General features: G+C 31.4%; 2 protein-coding genes across 2 annotated transcripts in view; one reads left to right on the top strand and one right to left on the bottom strand.

The window, feature by feature from the left end:
• Positions 1–20374, top strand: part of LOC127714209 (heat shock 70 kDa protein 12A-like) — a 128425-nt gene that overhangs the window by 35786 nt on the left and 72265 nt on the right. The gene's annotated exons all lie outside the window — the stretch shown is intronic.
• LOC127714211 (uncharacterized) overlaps positions 3518–20374 on the bottom strand; it is a 37391-nt gene continuing 20534 nt past the window's right edge. Inside the window, exons 7-12 of the mRNA XM_052220238.1 lie at positions 17451–17477; positions 14068–14094; positions 12300–12458; positions 10036–10068; positions 5525–5675; positions 3518–3985 (exon numbers count right to left, since the gene is read on the bottom strand). Coding sequence (XP_052076198.1) covers positions 5551–5675; positions 10036–10068; positions 12300–12444 — 303 coding nt within the window. The 5' untranslated portion in view covers positions 12445–12458; positions 14068–14094; positions 17451–17477 and the 3' untranslated portion in view covers positions 3518–3985; positions 5525–5550. The remainder of the gene's footprint in view (positions 3986–5524; positions 5676–10035; positions 10069–12299; positions 12459–14067; positions 14095–17450; positions 17478–20374) is intronic.

The raw sequence follows: 20374 nt of genomic DNA, 5'->3' as shown, positions 1-20374 counted from the left end.
TGTTCCCAGGTCAAATTACACATGTAAGTTGAAAGTAGAATCTGATAGGAAAATTCAATTTTGATTATTTACATCATGAACATTAGCAAAAAGCTACTGGATGTTTAGATAAGTATGTAAATTGTATTAAAAGTGGCTTTATGCACACAGTTACAAATACGAATTAGCTCTATTAAGATCTTTATCCGTTTATAGCACATCAATCAGACAAAATAGCATGCATAGAAGAATAATGATAATGATTCTAATAATTAATATTATGACAAAAATGATAACGTATAGAGCTAGAGGAAAATATATCTAACTTTCGTCTTAACCTTAAACGTAATTTCTCGTGGGGCAAGCGACTTTCTATGCACAGATCCTCAGTATTAACAATTCCAATATCAAAATCATGTTTGAATATGCTACACCAACAAAGATATTAAAATCGTGTCGATAATTTCATTTGATTTATGATGCTGCCACAGTCACGAGTAAATATTTAAACTTATACTATTATTTTTTTTTAAATAACGGCTTAATGATATCAGCAGTCAATACTGTTTTAGAATGTCACAAGTTTTAAACTAGAAAAATTTACAAATTCTTGATAATTTTAGGTAATGACTTCAATGTGATATCAAATAGTGTTTAGCGATGCAAGACGAAAGTAGTAGTCCTGGTGAGATCCTCTTTCGGTACCAAAATATAGCAGGTTAACAAATTTGTTTAAATGATAACTTTTAGCTATTTATTGGAAAGTACATAACTATAAATACTAGAAATACGATGAATATGATATCAAGCTTTAAAATTTTAAACGATTAGATAAAAACTGAAATCATACAGTGGTGGAAAGTAAAATCACAAAAATACTGAACTCCGAGGAAAATTCAAAACGGAAAGTCCCTAATCAAATGGCAAAATCAAATGATAAAACACATCAAACGAATGGACAACAACTGTCATATTCCTGACTTGGTACAGGCATTTTCAAATGTAGAAAATGGTGGATTGAACCTGGTTTTATAGCGCTGGTTTTATTATTATGCCTTTCCTCTTTTCTGTGGAAAGACCTATTGTATTTGCTCTGATTATTATTATTTTTTTCTTCCGCCAAATTTTGTTATCGCGTAAAATTTTTGTTTCGCAATATGTCGCTAAGATATTTCTTATATAATATACAGTTTATGCGCTTTCTATTCTCACCCATTCTAAGCCGAACAATTTTCTTTGTAAGAGTTATCTCCCTATTCACTGTTTATCAAGTGTGTGCATCTCCTTCGTAACAAAAAAAGATATGGACAAAATTCTTTTTCTAAATTGTTTGTTACATCCTCATGAAATTTAGGCTAATTTGGATCGAAGCGATTCGTTGAAATTTTATAGGAGTTATCTACCTTACCAAATAAATTTGTTTTTTTAACTCATAAACCGTTAACCGTATAACCCTGGAAACTTTTTATTTGAGGTCCCTAGGTCCTAATTTAGAAAATGAGGTCAAGGTCAAATTCAAAGGTCAAGGTCTAGTTCATCAATTTTGACTTTTCCTTGTTTTTGCATTTTCTCAAACACTTTTAAAGATATATATGAAACAATAAGTGCAACATGTTTGCTTTATTGTAATGAAAAAATGTTACCTTTGGTCTGAAACAATCTAATGGTTTCTTATAGGAGTAAGTGCCCCTAAAATGTCCAATTTTAAGGTTAAATGATTATTACTTCAACTTGGTTCATTATAAAGCCATATGACCTTTTACAAAAGGTTGGATGAAATATGACCTTAAAGAATGACAACCGGAAGTGACCTTGAGAAAACCGGAAGTAGCCGTTTTTGCACTTTCTTCATGGAAAAAGTAATCGGAATCCATATATTTTGTAATTTTAATACATTAACTTATCACTGAAGACTAGAAATGACTTTCGATAAACCAGGAGTGGCCAATTATCTCCTGGTTTACAAGCAAAAGTATATAGAAACTATATATTTTTGGAATCAGTGTGAAAGAAACTATTATATGAGACCGGAAGTGGCATTTACTTCACCGGAAGTAGCTAATTATCTCCCTTATTTTACTCAGAGGTATATAGAAACCACTTGTTTATCGCATCAGTATGAAGAAACTGATGATAAGATGCCAATGTTAACTTTGAGTAAACACAAACTAGCTTCTTTTCAATAAATTCAAAAACTGCTGTGGAAAGACCTTCAATTGTTCTCTGAACAATTGGTTTTTAATTATCATTACACATTATTCTTTGCGGAGTACCAATGTCGTGATTTTATTTTGGTATAGATATACTACGAATTTTAATGTCAAACCAAATATGAGTCTTATATAGACTTGTCAGTTTAATTTGGCTAAACCACGTTGTCACTTATCAACGGAATATAAATCTTCCCAAATCCTAGAAAATTGGTACCGTAGCAAACCAAACAAAAAAACAGTAGTCTAAATTTTCAAATTGGAGATACGTTAAGTATGACCCATTGACATAAATGGTACATGAATAAAATTGTTTACAAAACACCTTCAGTCATCATAGGAGTATAAACGATTCAGGTCTTTTTGTCTCCAACATGAATTGTAGTTCAATATTTTTTCTAACTTGCAGAATGTCATGCTGAATTTATGTAATTTGATGTTTTCGTGTAAAAGTTAAAAATATAATGACTAATGGTACAAAATGTATCATATGTTTTGTTTAAAAACTAACCCATTATTACACAACACTGAAAAAGAGATACCTTCTTCGTATACGAACAGTGATAATTTTAAAGTCGTTATATTAATTATTATTTTTTATATTTTAAAATTATTTAAAATTTCGTCATAGCTCACCTTTCCACAGGAAAGGTGAGCTTTTGCCATCTTTTGCCATCCTTTGGCGTCCGTCGTCGTCCGTCGTCGTCGTCCGTCATCGTAGTCCGTCGTCGTCCTTCCGTCCGGTGTAAACTATTTCAAGCATCTTTTCCTCTGAAACTACTGATCCAATTCCAACCATATTTAAGCTGAATGGGGGTACCTAGAATAAAGTTTGTTTTTATTTTCTGCTTCGTCAAAAACCATGGCCGCCATGGCTTAAAATAGAACATAGGGGTCAAATGCAGTTTTTGGCTTATATCTTAAAAAACTAAAGCATTTAGAGCAAATCTGACATGGTAATCAGTGAAGCGAGTGTTTTATTTTTCCTTTACTCAGAGAACATGGCCGCCATGGCTAAAAATAGAATTTTGGGTAAACTGCAGTTTCTGTCTTATATCTCAAAAACTAAAGCATTTAGAGCAATTCAGACAGGAAGTTAAAGTATTCATTAGGTCAATGTCTACCTGCCCTGAAATTATCAGCGAAATTGGGTATCTGACTTTTAGGTTATTGTCCCTTAATTAATGATTTTAAAGAAATTTTGCAGTTTTCGGTTATTACCTTGGATATTATTATAGATAAAGATAAACTGTAAACAGCAAAAATGTTCAGCAAAATAAGATCTACAAATAAGATAAAAATGACCAAAACTGTCAATTGACCCCTTAAGAAGTTATTGCCCTTTAAAGATAACTTTTCAAAATTTGTTGATCTAGTTTGCTAACTTTAAAAAATCTTCTCCTTTGAAACTGCTGAATCAATTTCAGTCAAACTTAGGCTGAATGAGTTTCAGAGTATCTAGTATCAATTTTGTATTGTATTTCCTTGTACGTCAAGAAACATAGCCACTATGGCTAAAATGGAACAAAGGGGTAAAATGCATTTTTTGCTTTTGAAGAAAAAATGACAGATACAAAGAACATTTAAATGGCATTTTAAGCCACTCATTAATATATATTGAAAAGCAAAAATAATCATAGATGAAAGATTTAGGCAGGTGAGAGCCTCTTGTTTTTTTAATTAGGTCATTTAAGTATAAACTATATATTTATGTATAATGTTAACACAGTTATATCTTTTGCGATTGTTGTCCTTTTTTCCCACGTTGTCGCTTATTCAATTCTCTATGGGTATACCTGAAAAGTAACAAATACACACATGAAACCAACGTAACGTTAAACATAGTTTGCATACAAAAATTATTTAGGGATACATACATGTAAGTTGCATGAATAAATAAAAGTATATTTAAACAGAAGTTTAATGATTGGACATAGAGTCAGAAAAAATATGTCAGTAAAGCTTTACATAATATAAATAAAAGTTTATAAGTAAGCAGGTTTTAAATCTTTCTTGCAAAATTAAGGGATAAACTGAAAGTATATCTGTTTTGCTTTTGTTTGTCTACAACTTTTCTTTTAAATTTGTTAGACCACTGCCTTCTATGTGATAATAGCGAAAAAAAAAAACAAACAACAGTTTACAAAAATAATAAAATAACAAAAACACCGAACTCCGCGGAAAATTCAAAACGGAAAGTCCGTAATCAAATGGCAAAATCAAAAGCTCAAACACATCAAACGAATGGATAACAACCGTCATATTCCTGATTGGTACAAAAGACCGAACAATATTAATCCCACTCAAAACCAGGATTAAAACCAAACGGTATGGTAAGCATATTCCGTCTCATATGTGATATTCGTCGTGTTCTTATTGGTAAGTACATGTTTAATATTAAGTGTCATTTGAAGATGTCGTAATCGAGAAAAACAGGACATGGTAATGGCTACGACAATTGGAACATATCAAACAAGCGTGATGCACATATTTCAATCTTTCCTGGTTCCTATATTTGATATTCTAAACGTCAAAATTTTAAAGCTTCCATAGATGACTTAATTGCTTATTGTTTATTTATTATAAATTCAACTTAATTTCAACATTACACTTTACATATGCGAAAAATTAAACAAAACATACTAGTTTGAACATCTGTAGATATTTACAAGTGTTTTTGTTATAATGTCGATTTCTAGTTTCCCTTTTCAAAAAACTAAAATCAGACAAAACTTTTCATGTCTGAGGGTTTTACCTGTTTTCCTTGTGGACTTAGTCTTACAGATATCCTTGTCCTCTTCGTGTAGGAAAACCGCTGCAATCTGAGCGGTATCGTTTTGGATTCAAAGATTGTCCTTACCGTTCATTATCATTGCAAATCAGTATCAAGGGTGAAGCTTTTGTAAAGAGGATAAGGAATTCAAGTGAGTTTATCATTTTAAATGACCCCATTTACACCGTATGTCATGATCGAGCTCATCAAAAAGATGGCTTGTGCATACCATACATTTATTAAACAAATGTAAAATACAGCAGACAAGAACCAGTTGAAAGCAGGAATGAAATGATATTGAACAAATTCATGAGTCCTCTTTTCTAATGTCTAGTGACAGTTTAATTAACGTTCCTGTGATTTATACTGGTTATGATAAGATGTATTCTAAACAGAAAACTAAGATTAGATAGAAAAACGTATTGCACAGTTATTTGGTCTTTTAAAGCATGTGTCACTGTACTTCACTAAGGTACAATACCAGAATAATTCAGATAGAGATGTTTTTAGATTCATAGTAAGCAAATAATATTTTGTAGATAGTAAATCTTGTTGCTCTTACCAATTTTTATTAATTTTTGTGCTGACCTATCCCAAGAAGCACACGCACCATCGTTTAACGCAGAATCCTGTTAATAATCCGTTTTCTTTGCAACACTGCTTACACGTCCTTTGACCTGGCTTAAATGGGCATGTTCCTTTACACGAGCTTGCTATAAAAAACACACATACATCAAATATTTATGATATCACAGTAAGAATTTAATCGAACCTTTTACATTTTGTATGTATGTTTTATTGACTCTGAAATACTGAATATATCAAATGTATGAATACACCAACGAAAATCGCAAAAGTAACTGTTAACGAAGTCGACTACATGTACGTGGGTGTAAAGCGAAAAACTAAATTTTTCAAAAACAAAAATGATTTGCAGTATTCAAACGAACTCCGGTTTAGTGAAACTGCTTATAATTCTGGAATATTTGATTTCAACCTGGGACTTTCTTTGGCTTGTGATTTATTTATTTAATGTTATTTAATTTACCGTGTTGTTTTTTGTATTGGCTGTTCTTTGTTAACTCCGGGTGATGGTGAAATCTGTATTTTTAGAATTAAAGTAAAATTGAGAATGGAAATGGGGAATGTGTCAAAGAGACAACAACCCGACCATAAAGCAGACAACAGCCGAAGGCCACCAATGGGTATTCAATGCAGCGAGAAACTCCCGCACCCGGAGGCGTCCCTCAGCTGGCCCCTAAACAAATATGTATACTAGTTCAGTGATAATGGACGTCATACTAAACTCCAAATTATACACAAGAAACTAAAATTAAAAATGATACAAGACTAACAAAGGCCAGAGGCTCCTGACTTGGGACAGGCGCAAAAATGCGGCGGGGTTAAACATGTTTTTTGAGATCTCAACCCTCCCCTATACCTCTAGCCAATGTAGAAAAAACAAACGTACAACAGTACGCACAGTAAAACACAGTTTTATAGAAGTCCGAGTCCGATGTCAGAATAGGAAACAAAAGAAAATAAACAAAATGACAATTGTACATAAATAACAACAGACTACTAGCAGTTACTGACATGCCAGCTCCAGACCTCAATTAAACTGATTGAAATATTATGTCACCATCATATGAATATCAGGCACAATCCCTCCTATTAGGGGTTTAGTATTATACCGTCATAAAATATATGAGAAGAACATAACCCGTGTCATGCCAACAACTGGTTTTAGAAAAAAATATGTTTAATTCCGATGCAAAGACCCTATAAGTGAATCAATATTAAAGCCAAAATATGCAATTTTTAATGACCTGACAACAGTATCGTAACTATATCCCTTCTTAATAAGTCTGTTTAAAGGTTTTATTAGCTTTTGAGGTGAATACTGACATTTTTGTGCTTTGTAAAGAATATTACCATAAAAGATTGGATGTGAAATACCCGAACGTATAAGATGTCTGCATGTTGAGTTATATTTACGAATGATGTCCTTATACCGATGATAAAATTTAGTAAATGTTTTGACTAGTTTATGATATCGAAAACCCTGGTGTAATAATTTTTCAGTAATATATAAATTTCTCTCGCTAAAATCTAATACGTTGTTACATACACGAGCGAATCGTACAAGTTGAGATATATAAACACCATAAGATGGTGACAAGGGAACATCACCATCTAAAAATGGATAATTAACGATAGGAAATGAAAAATCATCTCTTTTATCATAAATTTTTGTATTAAACTTCCCGTTAATGATATAGATATCAAGATCGAGGAAAGGACAATGGTCATTGTTAGTATTAGCTTTATTTAAAGTAAGTTCAACAGGATAAATTTCTTTAGTATACATACTGAAGTTGTCATTATTGAGAGCCAATATATCATCTACAAGTATTGTTAAATTTTTGTATCAGATGTTGTTTCGATGGGTCTTTGCTGATTTTAGTCATAAATTGTAACTCATAACAATACAAAAACAGGTCCGCAATAAGTGCTGCACAGTTAGTTTCCATTGGAATTCCGATAACTTGACGATATACGGAATCTCCAAAGCGAACAAAAATGTTATCAAGTAAACATTCAAGGGCAGATATAGTATCAAAGCATGTCCAATTGACATAGCTCTTTTGTTTGTTGCTACTAAAAAATGACCTAAAGGAGTTTGAACATATGTATTCGCATTCCGACTTTTTAAATGCCCATTTAATTAGGTGTGTGAATTTTTTCTTAATAAGAATATGAGGCAAAGTGGTATAAAGGGTAGAAAAATCAAAACTTTGAACAGATTCAAAATCACCAATATATGCATGCAATTTATCAAGTACTTCCAACGAGTTTTTGACACTCCAAAAGTAGTTAATTCCACAATTTTCAAAGGCCTTATTTGAAGAATTTATTATCAGGTTTTTGATTGTAACAAGTGTACTAGTAAGTAGAATAGACAATTTAGTAGTGGAACAATGACTTAAAGACGAAATAAATCTATATTTGTAAGGTGATTTGTGTAGCTTCGGAAGCCAGTACATAGTTGGGACTTTCATTGTATTTGGTTCTGCTTGTAAAGAAGTAGCTAATAGTTTATGTTTGTTACAGATATCGTTTTCTGAAAATGAAGTCAGTTGGTGAATTCGTGATTTCCTTTTGCAGAACCTCAATGTAAAATTTACGTCAAACTATAATGATAATATTAGCAGCTTTATCGGCCGGGACAAAAACAAATTCCTTGGCTAGTTCTTTTAGTTTATGTTTGATACGAGAGATAGGATTTTTATGGGTGTTGTTGAGAGTAAAATGTTCTTTAAAATGTTGTATACGTATATCAACTATCTTCATTACTGAATTAAAAAAAGAGTCCAAAGATTTTTTGTCAGCTTTTTCCCGTTTTATCCATTTCAAAGAGTAAGCACGAAGTGAGTCGTGGATGATATTACGACAATCATTCCAATTAATAATTGACGGGGGACGATATTTAGGTCCTTTACTGAGGAATGATTTTAACTCTCGGTTGCGAACGATGTTAAGGTCTCCTGTTATAACATGGGATATGGGGCCATAAGTGTTTCCGGAATTACTACAATTACATGACGGAGGTGTATTTTCACTGATATTTACATCTTTACAGACTTGGCTATAATTAAACACAAATTTTCGGGTAGATTTCTTGTAAATATAACAAATAAGAGGGAGTTCAGTATTATCAAAATATAGATCTTAATTACTCTTTACTATATGTTTAATATTTTTGCAGACAATGTAAATTAAAGTTTTTATCAATATTGATGCTGTTGGTTTTGGCTTACGTCTTGTTGGAAAATGTGTAGTCTATCGTTCTTTAATTTTAGATATGCATTTCCTCTTCGTTAACCTTTCCCTTTTACCAAAAGAGAAGGAATGATTTAAAGCCAGTTTGTCCCGCATCACAACTGAATTATTTTGCATCCAATATTTTAAATTACCACATACCCTGGTTAGGAAACATACGTGTTGTTACAAATTGTTATTCTAATTATCTTTAATTCATAGATATCATTTACAAAGTTTTAATAGAACTTTATCACATGTAAAAAAGTTAATGTTTGAATCATAATTTTTGTAAGATGGAGGCAAGGATGCAGATAACTTCGAAGACCAATTTTTCCAATGCGTATAGAATACTTGTAGTTGTGATACTTATACATCCATGTACTAAGGTAAAGGTACCATTATTATTTTTTTAGATTTTTGTTTTATGGTTTAGTCCTTTTTTGTACCTTACATTATCATGAGTATGAACAAGTAATAACTTTAAAAAATACATATTTGTGTTAAATAAACAATAAAATGATACCGGCTGATGCTAGATAAAGTCCAAAATTATATCAAATATATCTTTTAAAAAAGTTTGTCAATAATGTGTCTATAAATGCAAGACATATGAAGTACAATTCACTCAGAAAACAACCAAATAAACTATAAAACAGGAAAATTAACGATCAGAAGGTAAAACTTGAAATACAATTTGGTACGAATATCAAAAACGAATAAAATATCAAGGGCTTACAATATCGTCTCAATGGAAATGATATGTGTTATAATTGTCAATTGTGTACCAAGTCAGGAAAATGACAATTGTTTTCCATTCGTTTGGTGTGTTTGAGCTTTTGATTTTGGCCTTTTATAAATGACTTTCCGTTTTGAACTTCCTTTGGAGTTCGGTGTATTTTTTTGTTATTTTAGTTGTTTTATCAAATCTCCACCAAATACCAAATGACAAGAAATTAAGCAACAATGACGAAAACCTATTCCAAATAGAAAGATAAAAAAGGCATAGGCATGACTAAATGTAAAATATTTTAAATGAGAAAACAGTTTTAATGTGTGATTTTATAAGAATGACTTTATACGGATAAATTGGATTTGTTATTGTTGGAGAAATATTATGGAGTTTCGGCAATCTATAAATTGTTTTAAAATCTCAAAGTATTACCTTTTTCAATCCCTTTCATTTCGTTTCTTTTCAAACCTCCTCCCTTTACCCCGAAAAAAATGATGGATTTGTTTATTCATACTTACATATTTCAAACAACCGTGAATTACGTCTTTGTTCTGAAATTAGATTTACTTGTGAAAAAAAAAAAAAAAAAAAATAGAAAATAACGACATTTATGTTTTTGATACTGACTTTATCAGCAAGATTTTTGAGTGCGCTCGCTAGGGCAAAATGATATTTTAGCTTGTGAAGTCAGTAACAAAAAATAAAATTTCATAGATTATTCTTTGTTATGCAATTTGTCGTTTAGAATATGTAATAAAATGTTATAGTTGATTTTACGCGTACACAACTTTGTGTACATAAAGTCGTGTGCACTTGATTGATAAATTGATGTGGATGGACATGAACGCGTGACGTTTCTGCTTTGATGATTTACGTCATTGTCTGACATTTTCTAGTATCAGGACCTTTTCATGATTTTGAAGAATATAAGACAGTGACAACAAAAGGAAAATGTACAGATTGTCGATGAAAAAGCATATAGCACGAATATTTTTTAAACTATGGATATCTGAATATTGCTAAAGATTGTTTTATTGATAAAATAGCATATTTTAAGGCTTGTGAATTAGAAATTTATATTTCATTATGGATGTGGTCTGTTATTGTTTATGACAGACGTGATTGTTCCGGTATCACGTTGACCGGAACAAACAGCCTGAAAAAGACTCAATTTTCTCAATACTGTTAACGGACTTATATTTGGGGTGAAGTTCGCGAAATCATAAAGTTTCCGGCAGAATCATTTTCTGTCAGACAAAAAGGTTTCTCTGATGGTTGTGGCCTGTTTTCTATTTCTTGCATGAAAAGATATTTCTTGTGTCACGCTATACGATAAAATGTATCTGAAATCTACGTTAACTTTATCTTTTCTTCAGTATGCCTTCACCGATAAACATATAATGCATAATACATAACATTACACATGTTACATATGTAAGGTATTTAAATGGAAACAGTTGAAAATTACAAAAGTTGCTATCGGAATTTAATTAGGTGCATGACTCGTTTTTTTTGCATTTGAACGTTTGACTGCTTAATATAGACGGCAAAACTATTGAATGACAAAATAAGAACTGAGTCCGCCCTCAATTGTTCTCGACCGATATGCAGATTTCGATTTTTCATGTTCTAGTTGAAAAAGATATTATCAGTTCGCAGGAGACATATTGCTATACTCGGAAATATTAGTCAAAACTGTTACGATTGATAATGGAAAACAATCTGTAAATATACAGTTAAAGCTGGGGATCGATCCCGCCACAAACTGATTGTTTCTCCTCCTGTTGGGTACTATGACATATACCAATGTATATACAAATGACACTACATATAACAGATAATAAATAAAAAGCAGTTAAGTAGGTTGCAACGTGCTTAACAACCTTAACCCAAAAAAAGTTGAGTGCACAGTCAGTGTATTTATTTATGGAAGATCCCCAGAATCCTCTCGCTTCAAGTGTTGCGCACCAGCTTGTTTTATTGTCTTGGCTGTTTAGTTAGCATTGCCTCTTAAGTGGACCCATGTTTACATATGTATTTAAGTATATAAAGATACACATTTAGACCTGTGTTCACGTAAGAGACAATTACATAAAACTAATGCAGTATATTTTCCAATGTGACTTTAGAAGTACATTTTGTTTATAACTATATAAATGGCTTTTCATTAAGTAATTTTGATAATATAGAAATTATTCTGGTGGTCTTAACAAACGAGATTCATTCAACTTAACTCACTTATAACACGCTTTAACTTTAATCAAAAATGTAGCCATTGGTTAAGGAGATCTAACTGATGTTAAACAAATATCAATATCCTACTTTTTACAAAATCATCTGGACATTTTAAAAGAAAAACCACTTTCATCTTACTGTACGCTCTGACATACTAAAGATTAAATTCCGAATATATCATGATATAAAGATATATATTTATATACCATTATAGATTCAAAACGTGTGTTTTTAGTGATTATGGTATTATTAGTCCCATTTGCCTTTTCTTTAAACAAAAGTACAGCATTCCTCTTTATCTCAGTGTACAGTATTATTGTGCAATATTTGTCGTTTGACAGACCTATTTCTACATTCGGATTTTTTTTATTCTTAGCAAAAGTATTTTCCACAGATTATGAGTTTTCTGTTATGTACTTATCTTTTGTTAGTTTGCCATATATCATTATATTCGTGATTCAATACGGATAACTGAATTAATATCGCAAATTGCCAGAAATGGCGCGTATTGATCAATGAATGCAAACTTGACACACTGAATACTCACCATCCATTCTAGCAACCATGTGTACACGAATATCAATCGTCATTGAAATTGTCTCATTTGTTTCAGTAATATATAACGTTTCCTCATCAAACGTTTCTGAGAATGTTATACTACTTTCGCCTTGAGGACAAGCACACGAAGTCATATTATCAATAGAACCTGTAACAATGAAACACTGAGATTATATCACAAATATATGTAACAGAGATGACAAGATTAGAAAAAAAAAATTTTAATATTTTGTAGGTAGTCTTCAACTTTAAGATGCATATACGCAATTGTTTCAAATACAATGTTTACAATATATAGGTAGGGATGTCAATGAGTACTCTAGTGTATATTTCATACTGGGGTACTTGAATAAGTTGTTTTGACAATTCCGCAATAGGAAATAGTTCCATCTGAATCTACATCGTTTGAAATTTCCCTCTTATATGAAGATCAAAATTTTTTACAATTAACGTTTACAGCAAGAAAATCAGAATACTACAATTCGATTAATTAATGTAACAGTAAACAAATTCGATGTTCAATCTCCTTAATTGAAAAAAGAAAAGAAAAAGCAAACACAAACAGCGGGAATTATAAAAAAATGTTTATTTAAATATTGTAACGAATATTTACTCAGATCAATCAAGAAGGCAATTAAAAAATAAACAAATAATATATTTTTACCCTTAAACTGTTCTTTTCGATACTTGAAGCCTTTAACAGTTGAAACGAAATCAAACCCTTGCACAGCCTTCTTAAATTTGAGAAAATATGCCACGAATAAAAAAATAAATGAGGCAACTTATCTTCAAAAAAGGAAAACTAGATTTCTGTTCCAAATTTCTGACAAATAACTATTCTGAACAGTATCAAGCTGATTTTTATATTCAACAAACGTGCATACATTGTATTTCTATATATAAAAGAACGTTGATAATGTACAGGAACAATGTCTTAAACGCAGAAAGATGTCAACATCTTCATTAGAATCATAACATCATTACATAACCATTCGTTGTAACTGATATTTTTTGCAAAATGTATAAAATGTGTCTGATAATTTCTAACTCATATAAATAAATTAAAATGAATTGATTTGAAACTTTCCATGTCAATTTGGCATAAATTCAAAAAACTTTATATCAATTTCAATGTCCAAAGAGGATTAACCCTTCAACAAAGTGAAATTAATTACATTGATTCTGTACTACCATCAACCCAATAAATAAATATTTGAATTTGAGGTCTTTTCAACTAAAATTTACATTTCAAGGTAAAACACTAGGATAGAAAATAATGCCACCTGCTTGTAAAGACTCTGTCGCTGACATGATAAAATTAACATTATACGATGACTGTTTCTAATACTGCTTTTGAAATTACACATAGTCGTCCTAATTGCAAATTCTAATTCTCTCAAAGTCATTTTTCTCGTCAAAGTAAATGTGCAATTTCACGGATTATCCGCATTTTTGATACGTTCAAATAGTAAATAATGACCATTTTTAACTTCTTTCTCCATACAATCTCACTTTTGCATGTTTGGTGTCGTATGATTCTCATATGATTTGTTGCAAACACCACATCGTCTTCATATTAAGTAAAACTATGAATTCGTTTATGGACATATAGTCAATCACAAAAGATGGTCATCATTTAACACCAAACAAGAATAACTCATTAACCTGATGATTCAACACTTAATAGCTAGTTTAATATATTTTGCGACAATATGTTTGAAACAATTGCAATTATATAGTAAAGATAAAGAACTTACCAGGTGTGATATCTGTTGTGCTAGATACTGAAAAATAAAGCATAGCATGGTACATATAGATTCTACTACTGCGTCAAAGAGGGACGAAAGATACCAGAGGGACAGTCAAACTCATAGATCGAAAACAAACTGACAACGCCATGGCAAAAACAAAAAGACAAACAATAGCACAGATGACACAACATAGAAAACCAAAACCTAAGCAACACGAACCCCACAAAAACTTTGGGTGATCTCAGGTGCTCCGGAAGAGTAAGCAGATCCTGCTCCACATGTGGCACCCGTCGTGTTGCTTATGTTATTACAAATCCGGTAAATAATCTAATTCGGTAAGTCACATTCGTGAAAAGGGAGGGTATTGTAGTTACGACATAAGGAACATATCCGATATCATCTGTGAAACGGTTATTCCATAACGGTCAACCAACTCGTGATGGCGTCCGTAAAATTTACGAAGGGATGACTTCAACGTCACCATTTGGAACTCTTGGTTTAATAGCTTTCTTGTGAGCAGCAATCCTCTATCAAGGAAATCATGATAGGAAACACAAGCCCGGGAATATCGTATCAATTGGGAGATATATACTCTGTACGCAGGCGCTGCTGGAATGTTGCTACATAGAAATGGAAAGTTCACAATTGGGAAGCTGAAATCATCTCTTTTGTCGTAAAGTTTTGTTTTCAACCGACCCTCATTATCAATTTCTAGATGTAAGTCAAGATATGAGGCAGACCTACCTGTATCTGTAGTATCCTTTATCTCTAGTTCGATGGGAAAGATTCGTTCAACATAGTCACCAAAATTTGTATTATTTAGTGAGAGAACATCATCTATATAGCAGAACGTAGAGTTAAAGGATATTGCTAACGTCTTATCTTTCTTCCTAAGAAGTTCCTGTATGAAGTCAGCCTCATAATAATAAAGAAACAAGTCGGTAAGAAGAGGGGCACAATTGGTTTCCATTGGAATTCCGACAGTCTGTTGAAAAACACGTCTTCCAAACGTAACAAATATGTTGTCAATCAAGAAATCAAGCATCTTGATAATGTCAGTTTCAGAGAATTTTTTGTTTGAATCAGAGTGATTCTTTACAAAGTAGGATTTATCCCTCCACAAGACAAGATATATTTATCCACTCGAGACAGACGAATTTTCAAATTTAAAACGCGAGGCTCGCCGAGAGCGGATACATATCGTATTGCAAGAGATTTGGTGGTGGAATCTGTTTCTCTAATGATTTTTAATCGATATACAGACAAATTTAATCCTTCGTTTCGAATGATCTGCAAAAAAGATGTGTTCTTCCTATGTGACGTCATCAGGCATGGTCGCCTTTTTTCATGACGTCACAATGGAGTTTCAGAGGAGAGCAAGACAATTTTGACGTCAAAATCGAATATTGACCAATGAAGAAATGAAATCAAACGAATCACACGTTGATTAATTAAATATAATCAATAGGTCGGGAAAAGGATAAATCGAGTAAGAATTAGAGAAATAGTTATAACAGTACTAATTATAGATAAATTAGCATTTGATGGCTACAAGCGATCATAAATCCACCAAAGCTCTAAATTGTTTCTACATTTACACAACATCAACATTAATTAACACAAACAATATATTAACATATACAAGAACAAGATTGAATTGCATTTTTTTACAGTTGCATGTATGTACCTTATTTGATATGATGTCTTTCGTTCAAGAATACCCCGATTATAAAACAAAACAAAACATTTAATCAAATTAATCAATTTCATTTGACTTGTACAAAAATAACCGTATAGACATAAACCAAGTGTTTTAGAGATTAATTATTAAAGATCTCTCGTCCTAGAATAAACTTCAAGTTTAGTTATTAAAAAATGAAGATGGAAATTATGCATGTTATGTAACATGTGTAAGTCCAAGAAATTAGTTAAAGATTACTACTTCAAGCTAACTTCTAAAACAAAGTCCTTTATGGTTGACTTTGTCAATGGTAACATGTTTATAAAACTAATACGAAATGCCTTATGACTGAATCATGTACCAGTATAAAGGTATCATACTATTATTTAACACAAAAAGGATAAAGTTTATAATCTGATGGAAATTAAGGAAAAAAAGAAAATCTATATTGTCCAAAATAATGCATTTTTAATTTTTTTTTTTATATATTTATATATATAAAATGACTGAATAATAGCCAATGATAAATCTTACGGGGCGATGGATCATATAATTATGATACAGTACACTACAAAATATAATATATAACCAGTCTAAAAGGGTACTACATCACCAAAAAATTACAATAAAATGATCAAATGTAACTATAAATATTTCGGATAACAGGTATCCTTCATCAGTATGATCACGATGTAAAATAAATCCTATCAATCTATTCTGATTATAAAACTATAGCAATCTTGATTTCTATACAAACAAACAGATTTAAATTTCTGACAATTAACTATTCTGAACAGTATCAAGCTGATTTTTATATTCAACAAACGTGCATACATTGTATATCTATATATAAAAGAACGTTGATAATGTACAGGAACAATGTTTTAAACGCAAAAAGATGTCAACATCTTCATTAGAATCATAACATCATTACATAACCATTCGTTTTAACTGATGTTTTTTGCAAAATGTTTAATATGTGTCTGATAATTTCTAACTCATATAAATAAATTAAAATGATTTGATTTGAGACTCTCCATGTCAATTTGGCATAAATTCAAAAACTTTATATCAATTTCAATGTCCAAAGAGGATTAACCCTTCAACAAAGTGAAATTAATTACATTGATTCTGTACTACTATCAACCCAATAAATAAATGTTCAAATTTGAGGTCTTTTCAACTAAAATTTACATTTCAAGGTAAAAACATTAGGATAGAACATAATGCCACCTGCTTGTAAAGACTCTGCCGCTAACATGATAAAATTAACATTATAGGATGACTGTTTCTAATACTGCTTGTGAAATTACACATAGTCGTCCTAATTGCAGTTTCTAATTCTCTCAAAGTCATTTTTTCTCGTCAAAGTAAATGTGCAATTTCACGGATTATCCGCATTTTTGATACGTTCAAATAGTAAATAATGACCATTTTTAACTTCCATCACCATACAATCTCACTTTTGAATGTTTGGTGTCGTATGATTCTCATATGATTTGTTGCAAACACCACATCGTCTTCATATTAAGTAAAACTATGAATTCGTTTATGGACATATAGTCAATCACAATAGATGGTCATCAATTTACACCGTACAAAAAGTACTCATTAACAAGATGATTCAACATTTAATAGCTAGTTTAATATATTTTGCGACAATATGTTTGAAACAATTGTAATTATATAGTAAAGATAAAGAACTTACCAGGTGTGATATTTGTTGTGCTAGATACTGAAAAATAAAGCATAGCATGGTACATATAGATTTTACCACTGCATCAAAGAGGGACGAAAGATACCAGAGGGACAGTCAAACTCATAGATCGAAAACAAACTGACAACGCCATGGCAAAAACAGAAAGACAAACAATATTACAGATGACACAACATAGAAAACCAAAGACTAAGCAACACGAACCCCACCAAAAACTGGGGGTGATCTCAAGTGCTCCGGAAGGGTTAGCAAATCCTGCTCCACAAGTGGCACCCGTCTAGTTGCTTATGTTATTACAAATCCGGTAAATAGTCTAATTCGGTAAGTCACATTCGTGAAAAAGGAGGGTATTGTAGTTACGACATAAGAAACATATTCGATATCATCTGTGAAACGGTTATTCCATAACGTTCAACCAACTCGTGACGTCGTCCGTAAAATTTACAAAGGGATGACTTCAACTTCACCATTTGGAACTCTTGGTTTAATAGCTTCCTAGTGAGCAGCAATCCTCTATCAAGGAAATCATGATAGGAAACACAAGCCCGGGAATATCGTATCAATTGGGAGATATATACTTTGTATGCAGGCGCTGCTGGAATGTTGCTACATAGAAATGGAAAGTTCACTATTGGGAAGCTGAAAACATCTCTTTTGTCGTAAAGTTTTGTTTTCAACCGACCCTCATTGTCAATTTCTAGATGTAAGTCAAGATATGAGACAGACTTAACTGTATCTGTAGTATCCTTTATCTCTAGTTCGATGGGAAAGATTCGTTCAACATAGTCACCAAATTTTGTATTATTTAGTGAGAGAACATCATCTATATAGCGGAACGTAGAGTTAAAGGATATTGCTAACTTCTTATCTTTCTTCCTAAGAAGTTCCTGTATGAAATCAGCCTCATAATAATAAAGAAACAAGTCGGCAAGAAGAGGGGCACAATTGGTTTTCATTGGAATTCCGACAGTCTGTTGAAAAACCCGTCCTCCAAACGTAACAAATATGTTGTCAATCAAGAAATCAAGCATCTTGATAATGTCAGTTTCAGAGAATTTTTTGTTTGAATCAGAGTGATTCTTTACAAAGTAGGATTTATCCCTCCACAAGACAAGATATATTTATCCACTCGAGACAGACGAATTTTCAAATCTAAAACGCGAGGCTCGCCGAGAGCGGATACATATCGTATTGCAAGAGATTTGGTGGTGGAATCTGTTTGTCTAATGATTTTTAATCGATATACAGACAAATTTAATCCTTCGTTTCGAATGATCTGCAAAAAAGATGTGTTCTTCCTATGAGACGTCATCAGGCATGGTCGCCTTTTTTCATGACGTCACAATAGAGTTTCAGAGGAGAGCAAGACAATTTTGACGTCAAAATCGAATATTGACCAATGAAGAAATGAAATCAAACGAATCACACGTTGATTAATTAAATATAATCAATAGGTCGGGAAAAGGATAAATCGAGTAAGAATTAGAGAAATAGTTATAACAGTACTAATTATAGATAAATTAGCATTTGATGGCTACAAGCGATCATAAATCCACCAAAGCTCTAAATTGTTTCTACATTTACACAACATCAACATTAATTAACACAAACAATATATTAACATATACAAGAACAAGATTGAATTGCATTTTTTTACAGTTGCATGTATGTACCTTATTTGATATGATGTCTTTCGTTCAAGAATACCCCGATTATAAAACAAAACAAAACATTTAATCAAATTAATCAATTTCATTTGACTTGTACAAAAATAACCGTATAGACATAAACCAAGTGTTTTAGAGATTAATTATTAAAGATCTCTCGTCCTAGAATAAACTTCAAGTTTAGTTATTAGAAAATGAAGATGGAAATTATGCATGTTATGTAACATGTGTAAGTCCAAGAAATTAGTTAAAGATTACTACTTCAAGCTAACTTCTAAAACAAAGTCCTTTATGGTTGACTTTGTCAATGGTAACATGTTTATAAAACTAATACGAAATGCCTTATGACTGAATCATGTACCAGTATAAAGGTATCATACTATTATTTAACACAAAAAGGATAAGGTTTATAATCTGATGGAAATTAAGGAAAAAAAGAAAATCTATATTGTCCAAAATAATGCATTTTTAATTTTTTTTTTTATATATTTATATATATAAAATGACTGAATAATAGCCAATGATAAATCTTACGGGGCGATGGATCATATAATTATGATACAGTACACTACAAAATATAATATATAACCAGTCTAAAAGGGTACTACATCACCAAAAAATTACAATAAAATGATCAAATGTAACTATAAATATTTCGGATAACAGGTATCCTTCATCAGTATGATCACGATGTAAAATAAATCCTATCAATCTATTCTGATTATAAAACTATAGCAATCTTGATTTCTATACAAACAAACAGATTTAAATTTCTGACAAATAACTATTCTGAACAGTATCAAGCTGATTTTTATATTCAACAAACGTGCATACATTGTATATCTATATATAAAAGAACGTTGATAATGTACAGGAACAATGTTTTAAACGCAGAAAGATGTCAACATCTTCATTAGAATCATAACATCATTACATAACCATTCGTTTTAACTGATGTTTTTTGCAAAATGTTTAACATGTGTCTGATAATTTCTAACTCATATAAATAAATTAAAATGATTTGATTTGAAACTCTCCATGTCAATTTGGCATATATTCAAAAACTTTATATCAATTTCAATGTCCAAAGAGGATTAACCCTTCAACAAAGTGAAATTAATTACATTGATTCTGTACTACTATCAACCCAATAAATAAATGTTCAAATTTGAGGTCTTTTCAACTAAAATTTACATTTCAAGGTAAAAACATTAGGATAGAACATAATGCCACCTGCTTGTAAAGACT

Source organism: Mytilus californianus, unplaced genomic scaffold (assembly GCF_021869535.1).
Source record: "Mytilus californianus isolate M0D057914Y unplaced genomic scaffold, xbMytCali1.0.p SCAF_9, whole genome shotgun sequence".
Taxonomy (NCBI): Eukaryota; Metazoa; Mollusca; class Bivalvia; order Mytilida; family Mytilidae; genus Mytilus; species Mytilus californianus.
This window is presented reverse-complemented; position numbering and strand designations above follow the sequence as displayed.